The sequence below is a fragment of the Oreochromis aureus genome, linkage group 10 (assembly GCF_013358895.1).
Source record: "Oreochromis aureus strain Israel breed Guangdong linkage group 10, ZZ_aureus, whole genome shotgun sequence".
In the NCBI taxonomy this organism is placed as follows: Eukaryota; Metazoa; Chordata; class Actinopteri; order Cichliformes; family Cichlidae; genus Oreochromis; species Oreochromis aureus.
This window is the reverse complement of record NC_052951.1, coordinates 9,274,323-9,286,631: the sequence shown is the minus strand read 5'-3', so window position 1 is coordinate 9,286,631 and position 12,309 is coordinate 9,274,323. Positions and strand designations below refer to the sequence as shown.

At 39.0% G+C, this 12,309-nt stretch overlaps 1 protein-coding gene across 6 annotated transcripts in view; it reads right to left on the bottom strand.

Moving 5' to 3' along the window:
- Positions 1–2,510: 2,510 nt before the first annotated feature.
- The window catches only part of LOC116313115 (unconventional myosin-XVIIIa-like), a 59,339-nt gene continuing 49,540 nt past the window's right edge, over positions 2,511–12,309 (bottom strand). For 4 of the 6 annotated variants that reach the window (XM_039618465.1, XM_031730684.2, XM_039618466.1 and 1 more), the window contains 4 exons: positions 11,947–11,991; positions 7,535–7,657; positions 5,536–6,925; positions 3,441–3,564 (listed from right to left, as the gene is read on the bottom strand). In XM_039618465.1, coding sequence (XP_039474399.1) covers positions 5,548–6,925; positions 7,535–7,657; positions 11,947–11,991 — 1,546 coding nt within the window. In that variant the 3' untranslated portion in view covers positions 3,441–3,564; positions 5,536–5,547. Of the gene's footprint in view, positions 3,565–5,535; positions 6,926–7,534; positions 7,658–11,946; positions 11,992–12,309 lie in introns of all 6 variants that reach the window. The other 2 variants (XM_039618468.1, XM_039618470.1) reach the window with 2 other exon arrangements.

The following is a 12,309-nucleotide window of genomic DNA, read 5'->3' as shown; positions in this document are numbered from 1 at the left end:
TCCCACACAGGAAGAAAAAATCCTTTAATGGTCCCCCAGGCCCACAGAAGACCTATGCAAAATGTAAACAATGTTTGCGCCTACCTTTGAGCCTTGTTGCAAGGCCCACTACTGCGCCGTGTTCATTAGAGTGGAAATGATATGTGCAAACAAAGAGAGGCGCCCAAGCAGCACACTCTGCTGCTTCTTTTCATCTTAGAATTGCAAATGAATGCAGCCTCCTCACCTGGTCCCTGCAGGCAATGTCCCAGCGCCTCCAATCAGTGCTTTATTGACAGCAGGCATACAGCAGGAAACTGGAAGCACTAATAGTTGAGGATGATGCCTGATAAATATGTTCTCCCGTCTAACTGCACCCCCACATATCTTACAGCCTGGCAGGATGGCCTCCAACCAAGGTCAAAATGTGAAGACGCTCTGAGAACACAGCTGCTTATGCCGATGCTGGCACACAGTGTTATTTAAGAGTCGGTTGTGACCGTGTCTGGCTGCACTCCATCAGCTTTGTCATTTTGAAAAGGTGCATCTTTGTCCATGCTGGCACATAATCTTGCTGGGGGAGGCAAGAAGGTACCGTGAATATTTTGAGAGAAATTCATCCAAGGCGATGCTTAAAGGTTACTAGAAAACACAAATATTCAGATGTTCTACTTAATAAGCTAAATAAAAAGCCTGGCATTCTATATAATTGTATGGGGCACTCTTGTCCAAGGAGGTGCAGCTTTAGACTTCCAGCGCAGCAAATGTCTGTGGCCTAACCGCTCTGTTTAAATAACAGGGAGGGTGGCACCGTAAACACAGACTTGCTTGGCTTTGTTGAGCTAATGACTTCCTGCTCCAGTGGCTTGTGAAACAGTGTTAGAGCCAAAATAAGTAAAATCGGGAGCAGAATTTAATCTGTCACTCAATGGAAAGCCTTTAAGCAGAAACATGCAGCCATCCGGAGGGTGCACGCAAGTGAAGTGAAATTACAGCAAAAGCTCCCTGGCACAGAGTGATGCAGCAGAACAGGTTGTGTATAGGAGCGAGGATTACAGATTGGTTGGATAAATAGGGGGATTCTTTAAAGCAAAAACACACTGTGTGTGAATGTCAACCAAGGTGGTAATCTAAAACCCATCAATCCCTTTGAATCTAGGTAAGCTTTGCCTATGTAGAATAGAGATTGATGTGGAAGGAAGACTATGCTTGCACTCGGGTTTTTGATCTTTCTGAATTTGCCCAAGGCTTGGTTTTGAACTGTGTAGATGTGCAGCAGTCAAATTAACAGCCCGAATGGTAGTGTGAGCAACATTCAGCCTGCCTCCCCATCTACTCGGAATTAATCATTTCTATGAATTGCTTGTTTCCTCTGTGGTCTCCTGGGAAAACTGGATGGGTATGATGAGACACTTCCATGCAGTAGATGAGCTAAAATTAATCAGACATCAGATTTTTTTTTTCTTAAACTAAAACTGTCCTCCTTGCTTTGTAACCATTTCTCAAACTGTTTTCTGATAGTGGTGAATTTCAAACTAATGTGAATCCAAATTATACCTCTATGCAATTACAGTGAGCCAACACTAATTTTTGTAAACAGCAGAATTTATTTGCTAAAAAAATCCCTCTGAGATCACTCATATAACATGTGGCAATCTGTTCAATAATGAAAATAGACAAGCCTTTTAAAAAGATACGATGAAGTGCAAAGTTTTGAAGTATTATCTGGTAAAGTCAGTTACTCCAACTTGGAGGCAATGAAATGTAGGATTTTTTTCTTCTTCTTCTTCATTTAACAAGTCTATTCTGAAAAACTGACATCAAAGTTTCCTGTGTTCCACATTAATATTCATGTCTGAAGCATAGAAAAGAAAACTGAGAAAATAAGACATGAAATGCAGATTAGCCTTTTCTGAAAAAAACATATGCTAATAGTAAGACAGACACTTCAAGCTTTTCTTTGCATGAGCAGAAAGCCCATACATTAAAATCCATTACATCACACTCATCTAAGAATATCATTATCATGGTTAATAAAGAAGTATTCAGTTATTTTCATATGTGCCTGAAAAGAAAAAGATGCCAACAAGAAATGACTTCATACCTCTGTGCATCTGAAATTACATGCAAGTATTAAATTTTATGAGCAGAGTGGTTTTAATTAAAGGTATTTTGGCAGTGCTTTGAATGAAAAAAGTCCAACACAAGGAAAAATCTTTCAAATCCTGCTGCTGATATTTTAACATATGGCTCTAATGATCCTTTAAATTACATTCAAAATGACAGCTTTGAGAAAGAGCCTCAATATAAAAGAAAAAAAATATTATTTTAAGGGCTGCTTTTACAGTCCCAACCCAAACTTTTTAGATATGCAAACATTAACTATTTATAAGAATATAATCCATGTGATATTTGGCACCCTGAAATAGCAAAAAGGTATGGAATTATTTGCGTAAACCAATTTGCCCAAAATGCTCTAAAGATCATCTTCATCGTACACTTTCAAAGTAGTAAAATCAGCAACGGAGACATCAGAACAGACTTCATTTTATTATATATCCAAAAACTGGAATAATCTCCTGTGGAATATATTATTTAAAGAAGCTATATTAGCCCAAAAAATGCATTCCCTTTGAACTTTAAGTAGCACAAAAATACAGCAAACTTCATCTCAATAAAATACTTGTAGCTTTATTCAATTTTATCTGAGCTGCATCTAAAGCATTTGATTCAACATAGTAGATATCCATTTAAACTATCAATGCACATTGAAATCTAAACTTAAATCCATTTCTCAGCATTTCCAACATAGGTCACCTTTAAACCCCTAACAGCTTGGTTTTAGGTTTTTTTTGTTGTTGTTGTTTTTTAATTTTCCTGTCAGCAATAATTAGCTAACCTCACATTCAAAAAATTATGAATATCTCAACTTGCAACAAGAGCCATATGTAAACGGGCAGTGAGATAATTAATTAAAAAGAGGTTAATTCCTCCCACTGTGGTAGTCTACATTAATGGAAAAGATAAGAATAATCTTAATAGTTGGTCAGACCTTCTTGAAGAAGTCCAAAACCAAAGCAGGCTTATCTAAATCCTCTTGGCAGAGCTATCTGTAAAGTCAGAAAAGAGTGCAGAGGCGTGCTTAAATATGCCTGAAAAGCAGCTCTTATAAATAAAGCAGCAGCACAAAGGTTCTTCTGATAGTCCTTCATTTTAATATTCTTTCAAATAATACTTAAAAGAAGCATAATTTAAGCAAAATAATTTTATGATGTTATTAGGTGTGCCACAATGAGGATGATGAAATGCCCAAGCTAACCTACTCAACAAAAAGCGTTCTTTGTGTGCCTCATTTCTGTTCTTGTTGGCTGGGAAAGAGTAATAAAGTTAGCAGAAAAGAACTGTGTCCCTGTTGTGCAATTGGTGTCACTGAAAAACCAAGGTTGACAGGCTGTGGATTATGACGAGCTCTCTGCCAGCGAGCCCTCGCAGTTGATCTGCCTCGGCGCCTGCCCCCCATCTCTGTCCACCTCATCCTCTTCATCTGATCTGGGCAGACTCGCGTCTCTCCGGTGCACAGGAGGGCTGTAGGGGTCAATACACATACAGACACATTAGAACACGATTTCTTTTATAGCCCCATAAAAAAAAAGCAAACACACATAAAAAAGGAAAGAAAAATAAAAAATAAAAAAAACAGCTTTTAAGATATAAAACTCTTAGCTGACTCTTTCCAGTCAGTAAACCCTTAAATGAGCAAGACATGCGTGCACTACATTAGCATGGTTTCCCTCTTTTTGCGTCACAGAGATTCTAGCTCTGTGGACACCAATAAAAAAACTTTATGAATCATTAAAAGAAATTTCTTATTGAGCTAAATGCTTAAGAATTACATGCAGAAGTATTGTAATGGCACCATGTTCAGATATTAGTAAATATGTGCTGTTAGTAGGTTAAATGTAGAAGATATTAAATCAGAACCAACACAGCATTCAATGAGCTTGTGCCTTGCTTCTGCCTCTACTACACTCATTAAAAAGGTTATTTACCTGGAGCCATTCTTAGAATCCATTGTCATGACAACTCATTACATCAGAATCACCCATTGCACTAGTTTGATGGCAGCTTAGCTTACTGCAGAGATTCCAGTATATGAATACTTCCATTAAGATACAATTTAATGCACACCCTGAGAACAAGGAAAAGCAACTGAAACAGGCTCTTTAACACTAATATAGCATCTTTCTGATTAAACACACACGAGTGTCCTTGAGTATTAGACATCTCCTTGAAGTACACTCCACTCAACATACACTCCATGTTCAACATACAAAATGCTGCACTTCATCCATGCACTGTGTGAGTATATAAGGCAAATATTTTTAAAAAAAAATTTTTTTTAAATTTGATAAAATGGGTGCTTTCAAATTAACATACTTCTAATTTAATTACCTTCTTAAAACAGCCAGCTATATCCATGACAACAGTAATATATAACCAGATTGCTTTAAGCCACCTGTGAAACTAGCTTCCAGAGCAGCAAGCTGTATCAAAACAAGCAATACAAATTAAAATCAAAATGTCCTAATAATTACTTTTAAGTAGGTTTACTTTGATGAAGTGTGAAATGAATATTTGACCATTTTGCAACAGCAAAATAAGGCCGGAGGGCTGTGTTTTAAGGCTAAATTGTTAACACGGACAGAAAACTGGCCTTTATTAGTTTGCTGGCATAAGTATGAAAAGAACAAGAGATGCTATCAGGAATTCAAAATAGACAGCTTTTGAGGCAGAGCTAATTTTAGAATATACTGCACATGTTTACATCAAATAATATCAACAGTCATGTCACAACTCAACTCTTCACAGTTAACATGCAAAAAGAAAAATAGGTATAATTAAATTTTTTCCCCTTATTGCCAGCATCTGTTTGTGCTAGAGGAACAGTCACAGGCAGACACTCTTCTCTTAATACTATGCGCGCACACCATCTCAAACACCATTAGGAAAAACACTCAGATTTGCAGGGATGCATTTTTTTGATAAAAAACACACAGGAATGTAACACTGCTTTATATCACTACTATTTCTCATGACAAATATTTCACTGTGCTGCCTGTGATGCCTGGGAGCGGGACAAATAAAAGCTAAAAAGAATCTGATGAATTGCAGTGATGGATTACTTTAAACCTAAATATAAACCACTGTTTCTAATGGAATTTAAAAATAAAACTCAAGTGGCAGGAGTTTGTGTAATGCAAACCAAACAGCATCACTACAGTGTATGGAAAAATGTGAAGCTTAAATGAAGACAAATGTCAATACAAGCAAAGGAAAAACGGTGGTAGGCATCAATAGGCCTGTGTCACGTTTGTCAAAAACACTGGTAGTAGTACAAGTCAGCATTTGTTCTTCACACGGACTATTTAGTCAAAACTGGTGAATAAAAACCAAACTAAAAACAAAAAAAATGTCACACATAGCAAACGTTAGTATTTTAAGTCAGACGACCAAACTTGATGCCAGGCTTGGGGTTATCACCACACCAAGTATCACCTTCTTTCGGTATCAGTCACTGTCATGCCTGTACAGGTACTTCATCACCAAGCTGTCCATTTTCTTCTGCTTCTTCTTTGTTTCCTTCTTGCTAGATTTTCCATGACCTGTAAGCTCCTTTTCATCGTCATCGGATTCTTGTTTAGGGCACTTTTTAATACTACTGGAGCTACGGTAGGAGATGGCCGAGTTGGAGGACGAAGACTCTGAAGAGGAAGAAGAGTCTTCTGATTCGCTTTTTTTCTTAGAGCTCTTCTTGGACTTCTTCTTGCCCTTTTTCAACTTTGAGCTCTTTCTGCTGTGATGGTCATCTGAAGATGAGGAGCTCTCAGATGATGAAACTTTACCTTTTTTATCTAGACAACTACGAGAGCTGCTGGTGCTTGATGGTCTGTTACTGTGCTCCAGAGTAGAGCCTAATGAAGAACGTAGTGGGTTAGAAGTGCTGCAGCCTGGCCCTTCACTTTCAGCCTTCTTCCTACTGTCCTCACTCACTTGTTTCATCTTTTCATCCTTGTCCTCATCACTAGACTCATCAAGTTTGCTGCGTTTGAACTTAATAGGTTTGAAGCTCAGCACCTCATTAATTGCAGCCTCTAGGTCAGGGTCCAAGTAGTTTCGATGGGTGACTAATTTAATGTCTGACGTGTCAGGCAGATTGTTGTCTGATGAGCGTGTTTGAGCTGATGTAGAAAGGCTGCGACTGCGTGAGCGGGGACTGTAAGGCGAGGCTCCCCCTCTGCTAAAAGCAACGCTCTGGCCGTCATCATCGTCATCTACGTGTAGACCAAACTCACTGAGACCACAGCTGCGGGCGACGGACAAGCGAGAGCTGCTGCGTCTCTCATCTTTCCAAGATGTGCTGCGATGGAGCGATCGAGGGCTGGATCGGCTCACACTGCTGATAGTTGACTTATTGTCATCGTCCATGTCCATCATTGCTCTCCGGGTGGACATCCTGCTGGGACCCACAGAGGATACCATGGACTCTTTATCAAACTCAGGGCTGCTGCGTGAAGTCCAGCGGGACTCCAAACCCTTCCTGGCTCTGCTGGTGGCTTCAGAATAGGCTAGAGAGATGACAGAGCCTTTGTCTTCTAAGTCTTCCTGTGACCGACTCTGCTTCCAATCTTCCTGAAGGTCTCCAGACTTTGACTTAGATTTTCGAATGGAGGCATGGTCTAGTGTGTCAGGCTGTTCTTTGAGAGTGTTGAACAGGGAGCTGTCATCGCCTGTACCTCCTATGGAGTCCTTCAGATTGGAGCGTTTCCGGTAGCTCAGAGAGCTCAGGACAGACACCGATCTGCTCGGCTCTACCTCTTTCCCATCTTTGTCATTAATCTTCTCTTTACCTTCTTTCATCTCTTTAGCATCTGCATTTGCTGAATATCTAAAGAGTCGCATAAGAAAAATGACAACCAGGAGAACACAAGAAGAAAAATACTGCGTATTTAAAGCCAGAACTCTCAATTTTAATTTCGTGAAACATTCATAGCTGATGTATGACAACTATGACAGCTCATATGTGGTAACTGAAAGGTTACATTTTCATACTTTGACACACTGATGTCAATTTGTTATAGAATAAATCTGTCATTTTCATTTTGTCCTTGAAACCATTCAAGAGTCAGGGAACACATCCAGTACCTCTGGCTATTGCTGTTATGCACAGTGTACACTGTAGAAAGTAAGGCAATCAACCAGTGAGAAGATCTATCTAACTGTGGTAGAGGCGTCATTTAGCAGGCGTGCCAACTGGCCACGGGCCACTTCAATAAATTTGACAGCAGCCGCTTCCCCATCCTGCCTCCTGTCATTAGACAGATTACCGGGAGAGAGAGATGACACCTAATCACATGAAATACTCATCCTTCTGTTGCAAACTGCCCCAGGTAATCGTGGGCCTTTTTAAGGCTGGGGATGTGGGTAGTTTCATCACTGTTACAATGGGGAATTATACGGTCATCTGACAAAAAGCAGATGGAAAGCTTTCACTAACCTGGTGCTCTTCAGACTTCCCTCTTGTGACATGGTCTTGGAGGAGCCTTTGTTCTTGGAGAGCCAAGACTTAACTCCGTCCACACGGTCCTCCACTTCTGAATCTGTATCCATCTCCTCCCCACTGTGAAGAAACCAAATCAGCTAGAGTTGATACAGAGCATCCAGGGCTTTCCAACAGCAAAAATACTCATCTGAAAATTTTTCTTCTTTAAGTAGAACAATCTTCCAGACAATGAAGAAATGTAGGGATGTGTTCTTTTGATCGTCACTTGGCTGCTTAATGTTAAATTGCATAAACACATCAAGAATTTTATATAGTGTCAGATTACATAAATTACACAGCCAAGAAAAAAAAAAGGGTTTGATTTCACATATTAAAAACTTTCTGTTAGCAGGTTACAGTTATTTCTCTCTCATATAAAAATAGTGGTTAGTATGATGCCATGCAACAGTTTGGTGTCCGTACAAGAGACAAATGTGCTGCAAATGCATTAGTGAAAAGGCGGTATGCAGATGAAGCTCTTGGAAGTATAATTAACTTGTTTGGCTGGTTCCAAGCTGCTAGCATCTGTGTGACTTGTCACCTGTCGTCCCTGGTGATTGTTATTGGAGTGGAGCCTTGAGACAGCCCCATGGCCCTATGCTTGACATGGCAATCAATAAACAGAGACCTACAGATCTGGATGAAAGAGCTAAGCAGATCCCAGGTGACTTTTTTTTTCTTTTTTTGATGAATATTCTGTGTTATGCATCCCATTGTCCTAGGAGGTTAAAGTGACACAAGGAGGTGAGCAAAGTGGCATAACCTCTAAGTCAATACTGACACTGGGGTCAAATTGCATTAAGTGAAAAATTCTCTTCTCTTTTTTTCCCTCCCCTCCCTTCAGTGCGAGATATACTGCCTTCTTAGGCTGCATGATGTGTGAAAATAAATTTTCACATTTCACACTTTTGAAATTGCAAAGAGACACATATGCTATGAAGGCGCAAAGCATGTTTGACTTGTGTTTCTGTGCAGAGCAGAAAATTACATTCTTAAGAGACACTTCTTACGTTCAAGACAACATTCTCTATATTAAATACACAAATTAAGGTTAATTATAGAGAGCTCCAATTTGCAGTTCCTCTTTATTAATGTCTTACATTGCCTTACCTACGATACCGTTGAAACAATCACGTTTCATCCATCTAAAATAATTGCTTCACATATGCTTCACATAATTGTAGATATAGTTCATCTTGTGTCTATATCAAGCTGAGCACCATTAAAAATAACAAACAGCAATGTAGGTAACAGATCTGTCTTTGTGGACTAGCTTTTCTGTCTGAGCACTGGAAAATGTGGCAAACTGCTTATAAGGTGCAAACACAGTATTCCAAGAGGTGTGAGATGACAGCTAGACAGCTCCAGCCTCCATAATAGCTCTAGATACCATATGTGCATTTACATAGGTCTCCCACTGAAGAGAGTAGTGTCTCCTTTGTCACCAATCTCTGTGTCACACATTCATTTTTTTCTCCTCTCAGAACAAATTGTATTCTTTCTTCCCTTCTTTCTGGTGGTCTGCGTGAAAGCAGAGCATCGTCAGGGAGTGAGCGCAGAGCGCCAGGAGCATTAGGTTCTTTAAGTGCTATTCAGGCTTTCTAAGAGCATTTATATCTTAACTTAGGGGCCCAATTTTCGGGTAATGATGATCCCAGCGAGATTAAGTGGTCTGGTTATAATTTTACTACACAAACCCTGCCCACTGCAGAGTCTGAGTAGTGCCTTCTGAGGCAAAAGGTGAAAATTGTGAGTCCAAGTCAAGCTATAATAAGCTGGCCCTTCACTTCACACTCCCTCTACTCTCTTCCGCATACTAAATACAACTGATAAAAGCCCACCAGAAAAAAAAAAAAAAAGAGATAATAGCTTCGTTAATACCAGCGTGTTGATTACACATGTTGCCCATTTGTCATCTCCCTGATGCTGTGACTTTTTAACATGATATATTACACACCAAAATACTGAAACCAGCCCACAGCAAAATTATCTCCATCTCCCACCCTCAATCTAACACACAGGCGTGCAAAATAAAAGGTGGCTTGCAATTGAGTGCTGTGCAAATGGTGTCACAAACGATTTGTCCTTGGCCTCACACTACTAGCTAACCAGTCCTGAGGCCCACAGATACAAACAAGCCCCAAGACTTCAGACGTGAACATTAATCGCTTCTGACAATTGGCCTGCACTGGTTGTAAATCTTTGTCGCAAATACTTACAGTCAGCATCAAATCATGTATGGTTTGGTGCTATCATGTAAGTGCTAAATAACAGAAACATTAAACCATACATTTATGGTCTTTATTGTACAAGAGCTAATTACTTCAAACTGTGGACACATTGCACTCTGATGTAATTAACTTGAACTTCAAGGATAATTATCACCTGGTGACAAAAAAGGTTTTTTCTTGCCTTGCAAAGTATTGTGCTGCAATCAGAAATGTAAATGACACTACAATCACATTAATCCAAGAATTGCAACCTCTGTTTTGAAATATTAAGTACAAAATATTCAATAGTAATGTAATTCATCTGGAAAATCCACTTCATAATTAGGAGAAAATCACCACCTCCATTACTGTTCACCCATGCTGTTAATGCAATGATGTCGAAGGAGGGAAAATGTAATTAAGTAAACATGGCAAATCGTTGCTCTTTGCCTCGAGTTGCACAAAAAGAAAGGCAAAGCACGGATGCACATGGACTGTTTGATGAAAAATTGAAAGACAAAGTGATTAATAAAGGCACAATAGCATATCCCTTTGAAAAAGCAATCAAAGATTAATGTAGAAAGCTATGGATATTTGCCATAAACAGAAGTACTATGCTGGCATTGACAGTTAATTATTCAGCATGCCAAAATCCTTTTACTGTATTGAAAATGAAAAAAAAGAGGGTTGAGTAAAAATAAATAACTACATTTAACACGAGAGACAAGATGAACTTTTATATTTTCAGTTAAATGTTTCACAGTACTGTAAAATAAGATTGGATTAGCAGAATATTTGAACACAAGGAAATCAAAAGCTCAGCTTTGAGTCAAAACATTCAAGTAGTGGACTGTGTTGTTCGCACCACTTGCTGTATGTGCAGACATGACATACACTACCAAGCAGTACTCACACAATCATGCTTAAGGTTTTCCAGAGCACATGTAAATTACTCCCATAAGATTAAACACTGAAAATATCTGCACCAAATTGTCACAGAAAAAAAAGCAGATGACTGAAGATACATTCAGGCAATCACAGAATTGTAATTGTTTCATATTACTACACATATCTCCAATAGGGCTGCCTGACTATACATCATCAATATCATTGCTAGAGCAACACCATGTATATACCTTCCCCAGTGCATGCAACAACAAACCCAGGCATGTCTGACAGCAAAAGCCGCATGAGAGCATCCAATGCCGATTTAGTACGTAAAATGGAGCTACTTCAACGACCTCTAACAAAGCATGGTGCTTTGCAAAATATGCATCTTCCAGCTAAAGGTGGAAACAACAAACTTGTTTCATCATTTAAGACAAAATATTGAGCATGTGACCCAACAACTGATTTAACCGAGCATTGCTGGAGCACTCACTACTTTTCTTTCTGTATTGTCAGTAAAAGCCATTATTGGAAATTTTCATCACATATCATTACACAGGCGATATCATTCACCCCTAGTCTCTTATCATGCAAAGTGCAGTAAATGAATATTACATTTATAATTTTGCATTGATGCATCACAGTGCTGCATTCAGTGAGATGTGCTGCATGTGCTTTGGAAAAGCTTTAGAAGAACAAAACGACAATTAAAGAAAATTCAGTGCAACAACGCAAACTCTTGATTTAACAAAGTGGTGAGCGGTGAATAAGGACGATGTTTGACACAAAATTATTCATAGAGAGAATGATGCAGCATTACCACGTTTGTTAAAAACAATTGTTTTTCTTTTGGTTCATATTTTCAAAAGCAGTGAGAACAGTTTAAAGGAGGAAAAACTTCAACATTTAGCCTTATACTCCATTTTCCATTCTAGTTTACATTTCATCTAACATCAAACAAACAAGCCTTGAAATCTCTAATGAGGCGGACTGTGTACGGACACCGCCAGACACTTGGCACGAAATAAAATGAAACACCAGGGCCATCCTTTAAGCATAGCTTTTATCAGAGACGTATAACACAGACACTGCTTTCTATTCTATTTAAAATTACTTCGTCTCACAGTGTTACTGTGAACAAAAAGAATGAAAGGATAAGGTATACTGCATTATTCTCCCTTGTGGTTAAAATGGGTGCCAAAGAAAAACAAAACAAACTTGAAAACAACCATAACGACAGAAACAAAAGGAAGCATTTTCCATTCTCACGTTTTGTTCTTTCTTTTCTGATATTTTGTCACCATGTCTTGCAAACTGCCAGAAGTGTGGAAGACACCAAAAGGAAAAAGAGAAACAGAGAACGTGAGATACATTTTTTTGAAACTCTGTAAGAGGAGGACAGAACATAAGAGCAATTTAAGCACACATAAAATAACTGTGTACTGTAAAGCAGTAAAACAATCTGTAAAACAATCCATGCCCTCTACTCAAACAGAGCTGGTGAGTGCACCGTCTTCTTTTTAGAGGTCTGTAATATTGCAGTTAGTGTTTACATCTGAGGGCTCAGAGCCAGCATAACCCTCAACTCAACTGCAAAGAGGAAACGCGTAACCAAACCAGAAAAACCAACAA